The sequence below is a fragment of the Lutra lutra genome, chromosome 2, assembly GCF_902655055.1.
Source record: "Lutra lutra chromosome 2, mLutLut1.2, whole genome shotgun sequence".
Taxonomy (NCBI): Eukaryota; Metazoa; Chordata; class Mammalia; order Carnivora; family Mustelidae; genus Lutra; species Lutra lutra.
The window spans coordinates 160,891,376-160,913,904 of NC_062279.1; the positions used below are offsets into that span (position 1 = coordinate 160,891,376).

The window sequence follows — 22,529 nt, forward strand, 5'->3', positions numbered from 1 at the left end:
GAGTAAGGCAACTTTATATTTACTGTTCTAGAACAATATAAGTGAAATCAGCACCTATCAGTAGATGGGATACCTGGCTAGCTCAGTAGGTATTTGAGCATGCAACTCTTGATCTCAGGGTTGTGAGTTTGATTCCCACGATGGGTGTAGAAATTACTTTAAAAGCAGCCCTATCAGTAGGATACTTTTTGAATGACAACAGTAAAAGAAACAGAAATGACAAAGCTAAAACAGCTTGCACTTACCAAGAACTTCATTAGAAAAAAACTATATATAGTATACTGACTTTATAAAATACAGCTCTTTTCACTACTATAAATAGTGAAGCCTCAACACCCACACCCTACCCATCCTTTACAATGCCAACATTATGAAATGGTCAATTACCAACTTTTAAACATGCTCACAGGGAATGCTATTATAGTTATTCAGTAGGTACCGATAGTCATCAAATTACCTTCCTCCAACAATTTCTTCCAGTATCAGTTATTTCTATGCCATAAGCATAAAAATAAAGAACTATCCTCAAAGAAGAAAAAAAAAAAAGAACACATAAGTCAGTTAAAAATGAAGTCATTTACCTCTTTTAGGTGATCTGGCTATTTCTGGATTCATCACTAACTTAATGTCTTCAGTATCTATAATGCTAGCATTGTATTTCTCAATTTATATAGTTCTACGAAGTTACATCAAAAACAAAACAAAAAAAACCTTTAGAAACCTGATCATGTGAACACAGCAGTTTAAAAAAATAAGGTATTTGGTTGTTCAATAAGATCACCTAAAGGACAGTTTATGTATAATCCCCTAGCACAGTCCAAGTTTAGATTATGTAGAACTTTAACATCTATTTATATGTCCAGTCAAGAGAAGAGTAAACTGGGACGCCTGGGTGGCTCAGTTGGTTAAGCAGCTGCCTTCGGCTCAGGTCATGATCCTAGCGTCCTGGGATCGAGTCCCACATCGGGCTCCTTGCTCAACGGGGAGCCTGCTTCTCCCTCTGCCTCTGCCTGCCATTCTGTCTGCCTGTGCTTGCTCGCTCTCTCTCCCTCTCTGACAAATAAATAAAATCTAAAAAAAAATAAATAAAAATAAATAAATAAAAAATAAAAAATAAAAAAAGAGAAGAGTAAACTACTTCCTTCTTTGGGTATAAACAGGTCATTTAACTTGCTACAGTAAATTGATTCAATTTGTTAAATGATACCCTATTTCCAGAGAATAACTATGCTCTTGCCTAAGATTCAAAACAATTTATATTATTGTTTTCCGTAACTGATATGTGATGCCACAGAACCACTAGCAGAGGTATTTCATTATGTGTATTCCTTTCAAAGATACTATCTTTGCAAGGCTTAATTTTTGATAGTCGCTCTAACAAAAAGCAAATATAAGGCAAATATCAGTGTAGAACAGTAAATAAAGGTGGCAGTATCCAACTCAACTCCATAGTTTAAGAAACTGACATCATACTAGTAGATAATGGTGCTTTAAGAATGAAATAAAAATATTTTGATTCCGGGCGCCTGGGTGCTCAGTGGGTTAAGCCTCTGCCTTCGGCTCAGGTCATGATCTCAGGGTCCTGGGATCGAGTCCCGCATCAGGCTCTCTGCTCGGCAGGGAGCCTGCTTCCTCCTCTCTCTCTCTGCCTGCCTCTCTGCCTACTTGTGATCTCTCTGTCAAATAAATAAATAAAAATCTTAAAAAAAAATTTTGATTCCAATGTATGTGTGGTATTTGTTTAAAGGCTACTAAGTTGTTAGGACATAAATACTCAGAACTAAGTTTTTAGGACCAAACCAATAAATAAATGGAATTCTGAGTCATTTCTTCAGGCGTAGGGTACCTTGAAAAATCACTGAGACATTAAGCATGTGAACTTAAGGTAGCTTAGGAACTTACAAGTTCCTACTTAAAACCTAGCTGAGTTAATCTCCTAAGTCCATCCACCCTTCTCAGCTCAGATGAAATACCTTCTCCTTTGTGAAATCATCTATATAATTCATGTGACTAAATCAAACTACATTCTTAATTGCCTCACAGCTTAAGTCCCCAACCAAGTCAGAGAAGAACTAGTGACACTAACACAGTTCTTTTGTGTACTTAATATTCCTTTCATTTGTAAAGGGATAAGCAAACATTTATATAGGGTCAAGTTCAACTTGATATATTTAAACAACACTAATCTTACTAGAATCACAACAACCTATACACAGTATTGGTTACAAAGAACAAACTACAAGATGTGAACAGTCACATGGAAAGGTACGACACAGTATTTTGAACAATTTGGAATCTACAGTGTTCCAATGCATTTCTAATACCAAAAAATGGACAAAAAGAAAGCAAACAGAAAACCGCAAACCCCACTTATATATAACCTGTACAGACAGCCTCATAGTTCTGAGATCAGCATTCAAAGCATACAGCTTTATCTGGGCAAACAGCTAAAATATATTGGTATGGTTCAGTTAGCTATGTAATCAAGCAAAAGAAATACCTAAGAAATTAAAAACAGGCAAATTACCTTTTCAAAATAGACTGCCCATTCCTCAACAAAATTCACAGAAAGCTAGTATAAATGCATAGGTTTTATTTAACATTTTGTAAGATGTTAAACACTATAAACATAGAGTCTTCTAGAACTAAACCTTTGCAAGTACTTAAGTATAAACACAAAGACCAAATGTGATATATGCATACCTTTAGGAAATCAAGTTAGCTTTTTATGAATGAAAAAAAAAAATCAAAGAATTCTAACTCTAAGGTGACAACGATGAGTTTTCAGCCTGACAGAAAATGCTTAAGTGGTAAATAACCATATTTGTTCTTTATCACTACCCCTTTCTAAAGATTTAGTAAAACTACCTTATCTAACCCCAGTGCTATACCTGATTTAGAACAAAGCCTACTCTACAACATATGTTCAATAAATTAGTTTATAATTAATGTTTATGTAAATAATGGTCTTTAAAGTACCAGGCCTATTTCCATGGCTTACCGCCAGCCCTAAAAGAGTATTTGGATTCATTCATTCATTTCATAGTGACAAGTAATACCCAAGTTTTAATTCAAGTTAAAACCCCCAAACTGTAATTCAAGTGCTGCATTAAAAAGAACGTTATTAAGCTGTTTTTATGTCTCTTTTTAATTAACTAGGTTAACTGCTTAATAAGATCCAATAATTTCTCAAACTGGAAATCTACCACCCCTAATAGCAGCAGCAAAGTAGAAATGTTGACTTAGCACTTGCTGGGTGACAGGAATTATTCTAGAAGCTGTACACAAATTAACATATTTTATCTCAGAACCACCATATGAGGTAGTTATTATCAGCTCTATCTTCTGAAAAAGCAATAAGCACAGGGAGGCTAATTAACATTGCCAAGATCGCAGCTAGTAAGTAGCAAAGCTAGGACACAACTCCAGCCCCGTAATCTTTGTCTGTGGCTTAGGATATATTTCCCTTTGATTCTCTTCTCAACTCATCTACTTTTTAATAAGGCTGCCTTACTGGAAACCCACTGTGGAATCTCTAAATAGTCCTTATTTCAGTTGGTGTTTCTAACTCAAGCCCCAAAGAATCTACTATGAGTAGCTGCTACTACAATGTCGGGTCAATTCTCCCCAGTGTCAACCTTAAAGGTCCTGTACCAGCCAACTCCTTATTGTAGCAGTGTTTGTACTGGAATCTCGTATTTATTAAATATTTTTAGATTTTCTTCCATCTTCTCGTCTAAACTGCCTTTTGGAAATTAAAAAAATGTGGAAAGTCTCTGACTTGTATTATGGAGAATAGCACTTCTTTGGCTGGTTAGTTCAAAACTTTTCTCCCTCAAACTTTACAAGGGGTTTATCACACCTTGAGACCCCAAGTTCTGTTCATTTCTCCTTTATCACCTGATTATAGATTTAAACTATATCCTGTCCTTAAGTTTTCTAGATTTATCCAGCAGCTTGTCCTGAAGCTATATATGCCATAAACAACTCAGGATGGTGGTCTTACAAAACATGCATCCTTGAAGAAAGGAGCTACACTACCTTTGCTTCATAAACATTACCCCAGATTAATTCCTTAGCCTTTGACCCATCCCAAAATTGAAATATGACACCCAAAACCAAAAGATTCAGAACAGAAACCAAATTATAAATTATATACACCAAATCACCCTATCATCATGCTGTCTCCACCAAGAAATCAAGGAAAATTCCTCTTCATGAAAACCAATCAGTTTTTCACATTTATGTTGAAGATTCACCCACAATCTACAGTGTAGTGACAAATTTCACACTCTCCTGTTGCCTTTTCCGTATCAGGTTTTTTTTTTTTCTTTTTGAAGTTCCATGCATAAGGCAAGTATACAGATATAGACACAAACTCTGTTTCCCAAAGAGTTTATACTCCAACCAGGCAAAAGAAAGAAACCAATCTTTAATTATCCATACTATCCATAAACCAGTCCTATATCATCTCAAGTGATGAGGCATGGAAATACTGACTTACACAAATCATTTGGATACTTGAAAGAATACACAAACTGCAGTGTCTTCTCAAGTCAACTCTTTTCCCCCTTCAGGAAAAAGGGTTTTAAAAATGTTGCTCGCGGGCGCCTGGGTGGCTCAGTGGGTTAAGCCACTGCCTTCGGCTCAGGTCATGATCTCAGGGTCCTGGGATCGAGTCCCGCATCGGGCTCCCTGCTGAGCAGAGAGCCTGCTTCCCTCTCTCTCTCTCTGCCTGCCTCTCTGCCTACTTGTGATCTCTCTCTCTCTGTCAAATAAATAAATAAATAAATCTTTAAAAAAAAAAAAAAAATGTTGCTCGCTGGGCGCCTGGGTGGCTCAGTCAGCTAAGTGTCTGCCTTCAGCTCAGGTTATGATCCTAGGGTCCTAGGCTCGAGCCCTGCATCAGGCTCCCTGATCAGTGGAGTCTGCTTCTCCCTGTCCCTCTGCCCCTCCCCGATCAATAAATAAAATCTTAAAAAAAAAAAAAAAATGCTGTTCCATCTGCCAAGAAAGCTCTGCTTCCTGTACCCCAATCCCTACCCTGGCAAACCATTATTCAACTTAGGCTTTTATTCCATCTTCTCTTTTCCAGTCTAAATTGAATTTCCAAATCATGCCTTCATACAAACCCTGGTATTCTCTTTCAGAAGCCTAATCACAATGTGAAGTTGCACTTACTTTATGAGGACAAGAACCAGATCGGCTTTTTAGTATCTAGCTAGCACTGTCCAACACACAGAAGGCACTCAATTAACTAACTTTACGACTAACTAAACATTACTTATGTAAATCACTGGGTTCCCTCAATATCAAAATACCTCAGAATTCTGCAGCTTGGGGGAGAAGATACAAAAAGAAAATAACTAATTAAGTACAAAATTACCAACGTCAAATATTATGTCTCCCTGAAGGTTCAAGACTATCATACTGTTTTATTCCATAAAAAGATTATCAGCTCCCTCAAAATAAATGAAGAACAGATTTCTTAAAATTTGTTGGAACTCCAAAATGCTTCTTAAAATCCCCTGCAAGAGTATCATCTCTTCTTCCTTAAAGTGAATTAAGGTATTTTTCACTGACCAGTCACAAACTTGGCAACACCTCCACTGACGGATGTGTTCTTCTTTAGCTATCTTACTTGTTTTTTGGATTTTTTTTCATAATTTCCAAGCCAAAATGGCAAAAGGAACGTTAAGCATACTATAAAAGGAATACTTCAGAAAAGTGATGGGAGCAGGCAAAAATCACAACAAATGAAATTTAAAAATGATTTACAGCTGTGGCAGTTTGAAAACTAACTTGTCTACTGGGACCGGACAGACTTTTAAGGCTAGTCTGATAGAGAGTGCACTAATTTATAGTAGATCCAACTCTCTGAAAACAGCACAATACTAGATCTAAAATCTAGAATTTATGGGTATGTGTCCCAAACACCAGAAAAAGTACCTCTGGGCCCTTATTATGAATAGAGATGATTTAAAGATACACTACTTTAACTAAAGTACCCTCAAACAAATTTAATTTAGTAAAAAAGTATTTGTTTACTGTCAACAATGAAATCAAAGAGGATGGTTAAAATCTGAGTCCCTCAGGCAGAATTTTCAGAAGTTAGTCCTCTTTACCATTCTTAGTGAAAATTAAAAGCCTTTTTTTGGGCAGAATAATGGATTCCTAGGCATTTTTATAACCACATCTGACCCCTGAACAACAGAGGTATGAACAACACAGATCTATCTACTCATACAGATTTTTTTTCAATAAATATAGTACAGGACTATAGATTATTTTCTTATGATTTTTCCCTTACCTTACTGTAAGAATATGGTAGATAATACATAAATAACATACAAAATATATGTTAACTGTTTGTTATTGGTGAAGTGAGCTATTAGGTAATTTGTGAGGGAGTCAAGCTAGACACAGATTTCTGCAGGGGGTGGGAGGAGCTGTTGCTCTAACCCCCTTTGTGGCTCAAAGGTCAACTGTGTATAAGAATACCTAAAGGAGGAGACTGACTGGTGGCTGTCTTAGGTATTCACTCTTCCTATCTAATTAACTATGTAACTGATCCTCCTTAAGTTCAAGTTCTAGCTGTTTTTAACATCTGGGGTTCTCAAGACATGAGATAATAGAGGACTATACCAAATACATTAACAGATTCATACGACACTCCATTTGAAGTATTCCTACTATCAAAACTATCGTACATTCCATACAATTAAATAGGATTTAATTTTAGTATCACTTAGAGACAGTATTAGGTAAGCTTCTAGCTCTTCAGATTCTAGAAGATATCCCAGTAAGCTAGTCCTGTCCAGAATTAAGTGGGCTTTTTTTTTTAAAGTTTAGTTATAGCCTCTGGGAACCATTTCACATAAGAAAACACCCCAATGCCAAAAATACGTTCATTTTGTTATATCGAATCTATTTATATGTTACTTGTCATTCCCTATTAACTAAACCAAAATCTTTCACAAGCATACATTTTTCAAAAGCCTACCAATTCCTAACACTAACACACACAGACATACACACACACACACACTCTCTGACCCAGTATTACATGTAACTTTCCTTGCCCAATTCCAAATTCCATTTTCCCTGCTCAAATGTGGCTTGGCAAGAAATATTCAATACTTAGTGAATCAAATGTCAAAATAATTATTTCTCCTCAAGGTGAGTAAAATCTGCCCTTTTTGGTCCTCAAGTTCCTGACATTATCTGCATATTAAATTAGCATGAAATCTTAAGTTATGACTTTATGTAACTCCTTCATTTGTTATATCATAATTACAAGTGAACAATAATGAGATTATCACTAAACTAAAAAGATGTACTCAGGGGCACCTGCGTGACTCAGTCGTTTAGCATCTGCCTTTGGCTCAGGTCATGATCCCAGGGTCCTGGCATTAAGCCCTGCATCAGGTTCCCTGCTCAGCAGGAAGCCTACTTCTTCCTCTCCCACTCCCTCTGCTTGTGTTCCCTCTCTCACTGTCTCTCATTCTGTCAAATAAATAAAATCTTAAAAAAAAAAAAAAATTAAAAAAAAAAAACATACTCAAAGCAACTTAAGATATAAACCAAATCATGCCTTAAAGTCAAAGACAAGCTGATTTAAATAGACAACTGTCCAGTTGCTATTAAAAACAACAGTGATACTTTAACCTGAAGTTCTAATACTTATCAAAGAAACTAGAAAAAACTGACATGAAACTTGAAGAATGATTGGATGTTTTAAGGAAATGTTTAAGTTATGAATATCATAGCTATATAAGAAACCATCTTTGACCTACGTACACTGAAATATTTACAGATGAAAGTATATAATGTCTAACATTTGCTTGAAATTATATGGGACAGGGAAAAATTGGGATTTGGATGAAACAGGACAGCCCATGGTTGAAGATGCAGGATAAACAGGTGGGAGTTCATTATACTATCGTACTTCTGCATTCATTTGAAAATTTCTGTAATACATTATTTCCCTCATAAGACTATATATTTCTGCCACCAATGACTCATTTCACTGCCCATGTAACATTTTGTTCCAAAATTGTCTTTTAAAAAACCTCAGGGAGAATACATCGTGACAAAGAAATCATTTTTTAAAAATGATTTAAATGTCACATATATACAGAATAAACGGAAGCAACAAAAGGCGAAGATTTTCAAAAGAAGTACCATCAGGTAACATATCTCACAACTTAAGGAGAATACAGTATAAGAAGAAAAAAATTAGGACAGTTAAAGAAAGTATTAGAAAGAAGCTCAACAGGGTAGTCAATTGTGCACCACAGCAATAAATGAAAAGGTAAAGGACTTTGGGGAGACTCCAAGAGTATATTATACAACAAAAGATTCCTCCTTTTAGCTCATAACATATGTACAGTAATAGCTGTATAATTAACATTAAAAGCGCCAAATAATTTCTATCCCATCCCACACATCATTCTTTCTAGAAATAACTATCTTTCACTAAGATGTATCACTTTTCTACCACATTTAAATGCTGTAACATTTCACCTAAGATATAGCACCGAATAACTAAAATGTGACCTTTGAAGCTCACTGTCTACTGAACAGCTATATAAATATACTGCTAGTAAGAAATCTTTCTTTGATCAAAGAAAATTTTGAACAAAATCAAATTTTGTTCAAAGAAAAATTTCTTTGAACAGCTATATATACTGCTGGTAAAAAAGAATCCATCTTAAAAAGTCATTTAGTAAGTCTAAGAAGGTCTTCTCTGGACTATTCTAAATTTGGATGATTTTGAGACTCCCCTAGCAAAGCCTTCTATCTAGTGGCAGAAAACTAAAAGTAGAGAAACAAAGTATGCATTTTTAAAGATAGTACTTACTTAAGAATGGTTTTTGCACTGCTGCAGTCTTCAAATCGGATGGAGTAACCAACTTCCTGGCCCAACATTACATCCATTTCATCAGCAACTCTCTGGGCCACACTCATTGCAGCAACTCTCCTGGGTTGGGTACAGGCAACTCCTCTCTTGGGTCCTGGTAATGATCGCATGTACTCCACACACCACTGTGGAATCTATCAAATAATTTCAAATTTAAATTAATTCTACTCTGCCTGTACATCAGGCATATTCAACATGTATTTTATTGCATTCCAATAATTTAAAGCAAAAATCAATTAGGCACACTACAAAGTATTAGGACTCTAACTTATAGCATGAGCCCTCCAAGCCAAGAAGGGGTCATACACTGATGACATAATACTCCAGAGCAGGCTAGGTCATCCACTGAAGCTGTGCTAAATACGCTCTACAGCATCAACTGTTAGATCATTAAACATTTCTCTATATACTGGAAAAAACCCAACTTATAAAAAATTCTACTTTATAACAAATGTGAGTTTCCACAAATTTTCTCAGAAATTATTAAATTCTTATAAAATCTAGATTACAAAATGCAGGTGAAAATAGAAATCACTACCCTTGTGGTTATAAAGCTATGTCTTTTAAGTCAATTCAAATTTGGTTTATAAACCAGCAGAATCTAACCCCTATTCTTCTACTTTTGGGAGAAGTATGCACAATGGAACACCTTAGGTTCCAAAATCAATTTCAGTAACTGTGAATCTCAAACTCGATGGCACCTACAAAAGCAAGAAAAAACACCAACAAGCACAAGTTGGTTGGCTGCCATGACAACAGCGCATTTCTCCCTTGTTCCAATATCAACAGAAGCTAACAGAACCTCTAATTTCATGGCTCTTCACTCACTCACCTGGGTAAGAACCACGGGAAAAATCTAAGTAATCACTATATTAAATGGGAATCCACTGCATTAAAGTCATGATGGGCCTCCATCAAAGCATCCAAAAGCCTGTCAAACTCAAATGCCACAGAAAATGCAGGTGGGGGTGGTTTTGGTAAACGATTACAAAGACACTTGAAGAATATCGGTTGTCGTACCATTGCCACATTTTAGTTAGGTTACTTCTGCAACTTGGGGATAACTGTTTTCACTTACAAATATCTAAAAGGGGAGAAGGGTGACTATATCACTTCTCTAACAACTTAACAATGCGTATCTTTAAAGGACTTAAAATGAACAGAAATACTACCCTGAAAGAGAAGGATCTCTAGGTCTATAAACCCACAAACCAAAGTTTAAGTCGTTTTCCAGCTAAGTTTTATATATTTATCTTCATTTCAGCGAGCCTTTTGCAAAGGCAAAATGCACTTTATAAGACCAAACAAAATGAAATTCAAACAAACATTTACCATTCAGTTAAAGCTATTTAAAACCATTTGGAATTCTCAAGGCAAGAATGTTCAAAGCTTTTTAAATTCACTCCAGTGAAATGGATAACTTGCTTCCACTTTAAAATCAAGATACAAACATTTTTGGCCAATTCAGCACTTTTTGAACTCTGATCTCAGGACTTCTTTTTACTCTTAAAATAATCAAGGATGCTAAATAACTAACAGACTTTACTATATGAGGAAATTAAAACTGAAAAACTTTTAGAGTATTTATCAATTCCTAACAATAAAAACCCATCTATGCTAACAAAAACATTTTCTATGAAAAATAATTACGTCTTCCAAACAAAAAAAGAGAAGAAAAAATTAGCAGAAAGAATACATTGTTTTGCATTTTTGCATATCTCTAATGTCTGGCTTAATAGAAGACTGTTGGATTCTCTTATCGGTTTCAATTTTGAATATATTGCACTATTTTTGTTTTGTTGGAAGTATATAAAGAAAATCCCAGGACCTCTGAGTTTCAGGAACCTTCCAGGTTTCCCAGACAATATTTGGAAAACGGCGCAGGCAATGCATCTATTCACATTTCTAAGAACATTATCCTGATTGGTCTTATTTACTCTCCTGATTTCTAATATTACCTGTAATACACTGACAATCCTAAATATGTTTCCCATCCTAACCTAGTGGTCATTTCCACTTGAGGAATAAATATTTTACTGGTATCCCAAATTCAACAAGTTCAAAACCAAAACTATTTCACACCTTCCTCCTATACTTATTAATCCCTCCTATGCCCCATCAGTAATATTAACATTCTGTTAATTCCTATGCCCCATCAGTAATATTAACATTAACATTCCAATCTACTCTTTATTCTCCATTCTACTACCTCATAAGGAGTCAAATTTTTGTTATGACTTCCTACATAGTCTGTCGTCAACATTCTCACTAGACAGGACATTTTTTGTAAAAATCCCTACTGAAAAGCTCTGATGGCTCCCCGATATATAGCACGATACACTGAGGCTCAGACTGCTGTTCCAGTCTCACCTGCCCCATCTCCCTCGTTACACACACCCTATATACCAGCCAGAACATACAAAGCTTTCTCTTCTCTGAACTTGTGCCTCCGCTCACCCTGAACTGGCTTTAGTTTCTTACACATGGGTAATAGTATGAACACACCAAGTTGCAATGTAAAATGACTTTTACTGTGAGTCTCAGTCAAAAGTTAGAGTCAATACTTTAGATTCTGTTTGGAGGGTCTCATTTTCTGACAGGCATAAAAAGATAACCAAAATGGCTTGCTCTTAATGGTTTTGAGTAAAAAACTTTAACAGGAGCACGCCAAAAAAACACTTGGGTGAAATTCACTAAGCTGTTCAGCTTCCCTCTGAACTACCGGAATGGCCTGCGATTTTAAGTACACAAAGCAAACAACAAAAAACACTACAAATATTCATCCAAATAATCACAAACCTCTCATTTTGAAATCACTTGACCTTCCACATTAACTGCTACTAAAGAAACTCATCTCTGAAACAAAGTTAACCACGTAAGACCATAGAACAGGAAAATGAAATAAATATAACTTTGGCTATAAAACAAAGAGACAAAGCTTTAAATACTGAGCCCACCTAAATCTACTATGTAACCACAGGCAACTCACTAAACCTCTAAGATTCTTACGAATCTCAGGCTCATTTTGCTCATCTGGAAAATGGTGATTAACAACTTCCTTATAGTGTTCTTGAAACAAATAACAAAGGATACAGTGCCTAGCTTTAGCCAATTCCTAATTAAATAAATTAGTACTATGCAAAGCAGATAAATCAGCTGAAATAATTCTTTTAAAATACTAAATCTTCAAAATAAGTTGTATCTTTTCACACATTTAAATTTCCGTAAGATGATAAAAATAAACCTATCAGTTTCAGTTCCGAAATCAACACTAAGTTTTCTTTTCTTATAAAGAAAAACTATATTCACTAAGGCTCAGTCTTTAAAAGCCTTCTATTCTGATTGCCACTGTAGCCTTCAAAATGTCTCCACGATATATCCAAATTGATAGGTTTGTGGCATATGGAACTTAAAAAACAACAACAACAACAATGGTAACTTGCACATGCAGTATGCTTAATTATTATAAACACGTATCACAGGTAAATAAACATGGAAAACGAGCCAGGAAAAAACACAGTATAGTAATATTGATTTCTACATAGTAAGAGGACTTACTAAATTCATTTCAACACTTATGGATTTTCCAGATTTTTTACAATGGCCAGGGACTACTACTTCTGTAATCTCCTTGAAATTTTTAACTGGTGGTTAGGCTCAAGCATACAAAAATATGGTTAACACCTCATTCATAGCAGGAAATGCAAATTAAAAATTACTGAAATACCATTTTCACCAATCAGATTTGTAAAAATTCAAATTCCATAGTATAATCCTTTGGATCTACCTCCTCATGAAAAACAACCATTAGAAGCAGCCTAGAGGTCTATAACATGGACCCAGTAAACCACGGCTCATCCATTTTTAAAAATATCCTAGATATATTACTAACAAGACACTAGTGCTTACTGCTTTGTATCTGGGGGTAGTGTGTAACTAGATATATGTGGAGATCATAGGTAAAGAGACTTTATTTAGCTCTTCCATTTTTTAAAAAAAGGATAATATTCACCCAATTCAAGACAATTACAAAACGAAACAAACAAGATTAACAAAAATAAAACTGCCTCAATGGTTCAAACCTCTACACTCAAGCAATGGAAAACAAAACTTGTACCTCCAAATTTGTACCACCCAAGAGTCAAAGTGGTCAGAAAGCATCATTCTGCCACACTTAACGTTAACAAAACAGCACTGCTATTTTCCTCTAGACTCAGGAAAACAGACACTCCCTACAAGATTCCCACTGTGTGTCAGTTACACTAAAAAGTGCTAAACGTCAAAGTAGCTATTCTTCGGGATGTTCTACCAGACTAAAACGTAAAGGACTACTAGGATCAAATAAGCAACATTTAGTAAACATGAACATTAATATAGTATATACCATGGTATACAATAATAACTCACCTGTGTTGTTTTACCAGACCCAGTCTCACCAACCAGTACAAAGGACTGATGTCTAACCAGAATATCTGTAAACCTATCTTTGTATTCCCAAACAGGGAGCTGAAGCCGTTTCTTTAGAATATCATAGTAACGAGGAGTATGGGGTAGGTTGGTAAAAGGATTAATGCACTGTGGAAGTGATGTGTGTCCTGCATGTCCGGTGTGTGTTGAATGAGCAGAATGTGTCGAATGTGTTGAATGTGCAGAGTGGGTTGAGTGAGCTGAATGGGAAGCTTTTAAAGGTGGTAATCCAGCACTGATAAGCATAGCATTAGTCGAAGCTCGCAATTCCTTCTCCTTTTCTTTCTCCCTTTCCCGCTCTCTATCTCCTCTATCACGTTCTCGGTCTCGATCTTTAGACCGATCTTCACGATCCCGGTCACGATCTCGATCCTTCCTAAAAATAAAAATTTAGAATTCAGATTCTGAATTTTACCAAAATGTTCTTGGCAGTGTTATAGTCACAACAGAAATATGCAACAACCAATAAACCAATGCAAAACTCAATAATGAAAAAGACTTTATGGACATTGGGGTGGGTAGGGCTATGGTGAGTGCTGTGAAGTGTGAAAGTCTGATGATTCAGACCTGTATCCTGGGGCAAATAATACATTATATGTTTATAAAAATAATTTTTAAAAAATAATGAAAAAGACCTTATAATCAAGAATTCTCCATGCCTCATCCATAAACATCTTTCCCTCTTTAATGAGACCTCAAGTTCTCTTAAGGGACAGTCTCTTTCCACACCTTTAACCACCAGCTGAGATAACACAAGTCTGAGAAATCAGACTTGATGGAGTAAAATCCCTTCCTACTTAGCAGAAGTTAAAGACTGAGGGCAAGGTGGGGAAAAGGTAGGAATAAATAAAGCAAAAAGGATGGTATCACAAATTTCCCCAGATTTTCCTTCAAGTTACATGAAAAGGTATGTTCAAATACAAAACAGCTTCTGGACACAAAGACAATTCTATTTCCCTAATGGTAATACAAATATGAGTTAATAAAAGACTGTAGGTGAGTTTGCTTTCGAGTTATACTTCAGAGCACTTTCCCAGTTTTATTTACTAAGCATGTATTTGTCCTACAGAAAAACTCAAATTAAAACACTCTCATTCTTTTGTCTTCATTTGCACAACATCCTTAACAGCAACTGCAAAACTTTGTAAACCTATGTATACTTTGGACATTCGTCAAGTGAAATACAACCATTAAAAACAAGCTTCACTGAACAAAAGTAAGTTGTTTTAAAATGTTAAAATTTTGCAGATGGCCACTGTATTAATTCTAGGTCAACTTTAAGTACTCAATGCTAGTATCTACTTCCAGTTACCACACATGATTCCTAATAAAATAATAATTTTTAAATAATCTCTGCTTATTTATTCTACTAATCCAGTTTACTTCAAATCAAATCCTACAGCAAACTTGCCACAAAGTATCTGGACCCAGACCGAAATAGTGAGGCAAAACAGAGCTGTAAAGACAAGCCACTTAACACGTCATTACTCCTTATCCGTAAGCCACAGAAGACGTACAAATTTTCCATGCACCAATTATCAGTAGCCGAGTAGGAAAGACCATTCATTCTCTATGACAGCACATCAGCAGAACAGAAAACCCTAGATAAAATACAGCTAAAATTCTAGAGCCAGCAGGAATTAGGCTGGTTCCCCAATTACAGAAATAGTAAGCAGGCCAACTGTATTTTATTTTGTCCCTCCTAAAATATAATTGTATTCCAGAGGAATTTAAAGAAAAGCTTTATTATGTATATAAACATATACACACACCTTTCACATATATACTTTCATAGAGCCATATATACATACTTTTCATATAAATATAAAATACATATATAAAAAGTGATCCTTTCTCCCATCCCTCTGTTCACCTTCTACAGAATCACAGGACATATAAGCCATGATTGAAGACTTTCATCCCATTTCACACAAAGAGAAAGGAAGTCAAAGGGGGGAAAAATAAAAACCCAAAAGATAACCTAATAAACACATAAAATCAAGTCTCAGAACTCACAACTTCCTGCACTATCTTTGAAATATGCCATCAACCATCCTTGCTTTGTTTACCTCATTCTGCCTCTGGTCTAAAGTATCATTAATTATTTATATTGCCCCAAATGTGAACGGCAAAGTTTCTAACAGGGTACACAGAAATGTGCCCAGCAAAGTGAGAAGCACTGTAGGCATGAATGGTTCAAAGACCATGTATATTAAAGGTCACAGAACATAAAAGAACCCTTAAAGAACATCTGGCCTAAATGCAAAGGATTCATATTTCTAGTACTCTAGGAGTGGGGTGGGACAGAAGACCATTATATGACCACCAGGAAACAATATGACAAAAATATAAGTTTTACGAACTTCTACACTCCTAGCACCAGGCACTTAACATATGAACCTAACCTTTCCAGAGTTATAAAATACAGGGAAGGGAGAGTGATCGACAAAGTAAATCATAACACAGTGGTTTGTATAGTAGTATCTATACAGATATGTTTTTAAAGGGCCTACTTCACCAGAAACTTCATTACCAAAAATAACCACAGCAAAGGGAGCATAAAATACATCCTAAGGACACAAAGATTTAACTGCTGAGAAATAGGGGCAAAAAGAATAAAAAAGGAGCACTGAGATCACAACTGTACAACCACTGGCAAGATGTAAGCCTCAACTTACTATCTGCAAAGAGGTAAGTTTTAATAAAATAGCCTGAGATTAAAATAAGAAAGCAAGAGGAAGGATGCAGAAACCAAATCCAATCATCCTGCCTATCATTCAAACTATCTACTTTCAATGCGGGAGGATAAAAATCAAAATACAGCTATGGAGGGCTCTCTCAAATCCATTACTTCATAAATAATAAATAGACTACCATGTATAAGTTTTCTTTTCCTTTTTTTAAAGTTATTTATTCAAGAGAGAGAGAGAGAGAGACAAGACAGAGCAACAAGCACTCTGGCTGAGCATAGAGCCCAACTCTGGACTGGCTCCCACAACCCCTGACATCATCACCTGAGCCGAAATCGAGAGTCTGGGGCTTAACCCACTGAACCACCTGGGCAACCCGCCTGTTTTCTTTTTTTAAACAGGCACTTTCATTATACAGGAGTTTTACTGTTAAAAAGATTTACTCATTGAGATATGATGCTTAAAAACTGACTAAAAAACAGTGTTTTATTGATCACACAGCCACAATCCTGGCAGGTAGACACAGTTATGACACAGTTTTTAAGCACGTTTCTTAACTATCTCAGCTCAATCTTGGCTCAGCACTGAAGCTAACTATATGACCACAGTTATGTCTTTCCTCGTCTATAAAATGTGGCTATTCACAGATCTTGCGCAGTATTTCAAGAATTAAGTCAGTATATGTAATGCACTTAAAGTTGTGCCTGAGACAGTGTAAATACCTGATAAATATTGCATATCACTGAAGGGTTTTTTTTTAATTTAATTACAATACCGTATTAAAATTCTACATGGAATAACAGGCACTACAGTACTGCTAATGAAGATGTAAAAACTGGTTATTTTTATTTATTTATTTATTTATTTATTTATTTTTAAAGATTTTTTTTTTTTTTTTTTTTTTTTTGGTCAGACAGAGAGCACAAGAAAGGGAAGCAGCAGGCAGAGGGAGAAGTAGGCTCCCCACTGTGCAAGGAGCCTGACATGGAACTCCATCCCATCCATGAATCTGGAAGCATGACCAGAGCTGAAGGCAGCTGCTTAACCGACTGAGCCACCCAGGCATCTCAAAATCAGAATATTTTAAATACACACTGCTTTTTCTCTGGCAATTTCACTCCCAGAACTTTCCTGAAGGATATAAGTATGCAAATATGTATACATAAGGATATCCTCCATCCCTTTCACTTGTAAAACAATAAAGACTGGGAAACTAACTAAACACCAAAGAGGAGAAAACTGGGTAAGTTACGACACCCCTTTATGAGTGGAATGTTATATAGCAAATGAAAAAGATAATGTACACCTATTCTAATTTGATACATTTCTTAGTAATTAAAAATCAAAGCACAAAACAACCCATATTGAAACATTTCATCTATATTAAATATTGCAGTTTGTATTTGTGAATAAACATGCAAAGACTAAAAACAATGTTCATTGAGTGGTTAAAGATAAGGATGAAGATTTCAGGGAAATTTTTGCTTTTCTTTATTTCTTTATGTATGAACATTTCTTGTATTCCCTGGGGCAAATTACTTAACCTCACCTGTATCATAGGGCTGTAATGAAAAAGTGCTTATATACATACAGCACCCAGAATAGTTTTGGGAGCACAGTATGTACTCTACATATGCCATATTTGTTTCACTTTTCCACAATTAAGAAAAAAGCGCTTATTAGGAAGTACTCTCCAAAACAAACCTAAAAATGAAAAGTGTCCTTACTTTCACAAAGTTTTCCATACGTCAGTTGTCTTTTTCTTAGTAATTTTCTAAAGCAAAATTTGTGGGATAATGAAAAAATAGTAATGTCAGTACGTAACAGAAGCTTTCAACTTCTCTACCTGACCTCCAAACAAAAATACAGCAAGAATAAGAAATGCCATATAGTTTGGGACTTGAATCTAAATGAAATCTCCCACCAAATTACTGTCCTTTTCAGTACTGGGGAACGAACCAGGCATGCTCAGCAGTGAAGTTCATAGGACTGGCAAGCTTCTCTCCCTCAGATAAAACCACTTGTTAATAACTACAAGGGTTTAAAACAAAAAAACAAAAAAACACTCCCCTTACTTCAAGACCGCATGGCAGGTAGGGAGAGGGTGGTTGGGTTACGGACATTGGGGAAGGTATGTGCTGTGGTGAGTGCTGTGAAGTGTGTAAACCTGGTGATTCCCAGACCTATACCCCTGGGCCTAATAACACATTATATGTTAATTAAAAAAAAAAAAAAAAGACTGCATGGCGGTCAACAAAAGTGACTTTCAAAATTATCGAACTGGCGGCGGCAGGGGGAGGGGAGAACCCAAGTACTATTAACAAATGTAACCCACTGCTAAAGAATTAGTTGTATGAGAAATGATACAGAAATGTTTATACAAATTTCTCTCCAGAATTATCTCAGAACTTGGACTTTACTTCAAAGATGAACTCTCCTTTACCAACAGGCAGATCCGATATAATATCCAAGAGAATCATAAGGTCACCATCCTATACCTAAAAAAAATCCTTATTTTTACAAAGGCTGTTTTGCAAGAAAAAGAGAGCAATACACACACACACACACACACACACACAGCCACTGATCCCAAACACACAAATATGAGTGCACGCGCGCGCGCGCGTGCACACACACACACACACACACACAAATAAATGAATTCACTGCATCCCAGTGTCTTTTGTTCCAATCTGAACTCTTGTGAGAGACATCAGTTGCATCTTAGCCAGGTGACATGACTATTTATTTTTACTCCCAGGAACCAAGAACCAAGTGTTCCCTACTTTACCAACCCATTACAAATGTCATTAAAATAGGCGGCACTGACTTAACTACAACCATATTCTATGCTGTAATGGAAAAAAGCAAGAGGCTAAAAGTGAGAATGAAAAGATCAAGGTTCTAGATCGAGCTGTACACTGTGTAAAGTTGCACAAGCCACCTTGACAACTCTGCATCTCCATTTGTCATCCCTTGAGTGGATGATGATTATACTCTCTAGAGTAACTTCCAGCTCTAAAGGAGTCTTTAACCAAAAACGCTGAAGTTTAGCTGGGGGATGGGGAGGAGAAGATCCTAAAGAGAGAAAACTAATAACCTAAAAAGAAAGAAAACTAATGTCTAACACTGCAAACTAAAAATTTTACAAGATTAAAATGTGACATACTTTTGCTTTCCACATTCAATACATAGGAAGGTATTAAAAAGTACACCCTTTCCCAAGCTTACACTCCAGAGACACACAGACACTCAGATACTGGAAACCAATAGAAATGAAAAACTTTGCGAGAACAAAAATTCACAGAACTTATATAGATAACGTGACACAGTGATTCCTTACATTCTTTACAAACACACAATTAAATTATGGAAAGTATTTGGATATGCACACTTCTGTTTTCTGACCTGAACTACCCAAGTAAATTCTCTTAACTTCAGGAATGAAAACACACAACGGTCGAGAAATGATTTTGATGAAATTGCTAGTAAATTGTTAAATTCCTCTGTAACTTTCAGGAAATGCTACAGGAAAGCAATCTGAAACACCAAGAGTCCAAGTGTTTCAACTCCCTAACAATCTCCCCACGGGCGACATTTTCCTAAAATACTAAAGACATTTTTGAGAAGTGTCTGCATGTTTCCAAAGCTACTAATGAAGGAGTGGGGATATAAAACAAAAACTTCTTAAAGGGGGAAAAAATCCCTTCTAATTCCCATCCCACGACTGCCCAATAACCACTGTTTCAGCCAAAGCAGGAAATAAAGGAGATGGCGGGAGCGTAGGCAGAGAGCGGAAGTTTGCCTACTATCTACTTTGAAGTGTTTGAATGGACTGAGGCACAAGCTCTCCCGCCAAACTACAAATGCAGCGGCTCCAAACTACCAGCCCTCCAACCCATCAGGTGTACTCCACGTTTTCGTTTCTCCCTGTAGGCCCTCTACTCTCCCTTCCCGACAACTCTCCTGCACGCCTCACTCGACTCCCGCCACCCCCATCTCAACCTACACAAGAATCCACGCGCTTTCCTCACTTTCTGACCCCTGGCTTTCTCCTTGGAGGGCACCCAGCCGCCCCCCAAAGACCTCTCCGCGGTCGCTCTGCCGTAGAAGTACCTGCTGCCCTTGGAAGGGAATACTCCCGCCGAGCCCTCCCCCACTTTCTCCCCCGGCTCCAGACATCACCCGGGAACCCAGACCACGAGGTGCGTGACTCCCTCCCGCTTGCTCCCCACGAAGTGACTCTGGCTCGGCTCCGGGAGGAGGTGCCCTCGTGGCCACGCAGGCCTCTCCACCCTCCCGATTGGGCCGGGCGGCGGCCGCGCCACACATCTCCCCGCGCCCTTGCCCAGCCGAACACCCGGAGTGGCGCCGCTCTCACCGACCCGCCGCTAGTGAGCCGAGCCCAGAGGGAAACAAAGGGTCGAGCTCCAAGGCCCGTGGCTAGGCCGATCCTGGCCCGCTCTCCTCCGGGACCCCAACAAAGCCCGAGCCGCTGCCTCGCGCCCCCGGCCTGGCTTACCCATCGGTCCCCGCACGCTTCTTGCCGGAGGGGTAATCCTCCCCCAAGTCCAACCGGTGCCGCTTGGACATCTTCGGACTTTGCGAGCGGGCGGTTATGAAGGAAGAAGAAAAAAAAAGAAGCTGGCGGCTGTATCGGTACAGTCGAGGGCACCTACTTAACTCTGGAGGACCCCCACCCCTCCCCGCTACAACAGCCTACACCGTGCGGCCGGAACCAGGAGCTAAAATGGCGGCGGCGACGAGGGCTGGGCCTGCGCGCGCGCTTCCGCAGCGTGCTGTGCGTGCCGTGCGTACATGCGTGCGTGGTGCGCGCGCACGCATCGGAGGCGGGAACTCCAGGCCCTTCCTGCAGCGGTCTCGGTGACCCGCCCCGCTTCTGCTTCTCGGGCCTCTAACCCCATCCGTGGCCTCTTAGCTTGCCGTGTGGCTGTTCAGAGGAGTAATCCCCTATGGCCTTCTTTCCCCTCTGATTTAGGAAATTGAAAGAGAAGAAAGTCTAGTCCCAGTTAAGAAAGTCTGTTCATCTCTATTATCCTGGCTTCAGGGGAATCTGACACCATGAGAGGTTGAGAAACTAAGATCATACAGCTAGATGATAAGGTGCGGAGTCAGAATTGGAACCCAGTATTTTGTAACTCTCAATCTTGAACTTCCAGCCACTGACCTAGACCCTTTCAGTTATATTAAGGAAACTGAGGTGAGAAAATATAAGGACTTGCCTTGATGAATTTTGCCCTTTTTTTTGCCCAGCAAGAATAACATACGTTCAACCTGTAGATGTTTTTTACTGGAACGGAAAATTGGCAGTAAGGGCATAATTCGCTTTTTTTTTTCTTTTTTCCTCTGTGTGACTGTAATGTGATTCCACAGTATTAACCCTACTTCTGACCTCAGTCTTAAAGTAACACTGCAAGGTAGGTGTTCTATAAATGTGGACACTAAGGCTGAGAAAGGTAAGTCACGTTGTCATAATAGCTGTCCCTAAAGCCACAGCAAACTGTTAGGGTTAAATGACTCTTACGACTTTTGTGGATCTCTGCCCCCAGGGCATATCAGTTTGCCAGCTTAAGGGCTACTATTAAGTACTTTAAAATTTTAAAGAAATGATGAGGAAAAAGGTTAGAATTGTACCTGCAGAAGTGGCTCACTCAGGGACACCTGGGTGGCTCAGTTGGTTAATTGTCCACCTTTGGCTCAGGTCATGATCTCAGGGTCCTGGGATTGAGCCCCACATCTGGTTTCCTGCTCAGTGGGGAGTCTGCTTCTCCCTCTCCCTCTGCCCCTCCCCCCCCCCCCCCCCCCCCCCCGCTCATGCTCTCTCTCACTCTCTCAAATAAAATAAATAAAATCTTTAAGAAAAAAAATAATAAGTGCCTCACCCTAAGAGGCATCAGTCTGGCATAAAAATGCAAGGAGACTTGGTAAAGGAGGAACTGAAATCAAAATGGTAACGCTTCTGCCTTGGGCTTAGGGTATACCTAAAGAAAACAGTAGTGTAATCGTGTTGTAATCTGAATGAAGAAAAGCCATACTTACCAAAAGATAGTGGCCTTTCTAGAATCTATAATAAGGAGAACAAAGAGCCAAAATCTGCTAGAATGTTCACAGTGCTGGTGAAAAGGGGCAGAGTACTGTGCCTAGATGATCCACCCTAGATTTTCAGATACAATTGTCTGTAGACTAGAGAAGAGCTGCCTACCAGGTCCCTACAGCTTTTTGGAAATGCCAAAGAATATTTCCTTTATACCATCTCTTTGTCCACTAGATAACCATCTGATCTATCATTTATCTATGGCATAAATTTATTCACCTAGAGAGAATGTCTTATGCAGCTAACTAGCACCAGGTGTCCAGCCAGAGATGTCTTCCAACCTAAACTAATAAATAATCATGATAATAGCAAACACATATAAAGAATTTACTGG

General features: G+C 37.8%; 1 protein-coding gene across 1 annotated transcript in view; it reads right to left on the reverse strand.

Annotated features, from left to right (window-relative positions):
* Positions 1-20,835, reverse strand: part of DHX15 (DEAH-box helicase 15) — a 57,715-nt gene extending 36,880 nt beyond the window's left edge. Inside the window, exons 1-3 of the mRNA XM_047719021.1 lie at positions 20,603-20,835; positions 13,331-13,766; positions 8,864-9,057 (exon numbers count right to left, since the gene is read on the reverse strand). Of these exons, the coding sequence (XP_047574977.1) occupies positions 8,864-9,057; positions 13,331-13,766; positions 20,603-20,673 (701 nt within the window). The 5' untranslated portion in view covers positions 20,674-20,835. The remainder of the gene's footprint in view (positions 1-8,863; positions 9,058-13,330; positions 13,767-20,602) is intronic.
* Between the last annotated feature and the right edge of the window lie 1,694 nt (positions 20,836-22,529).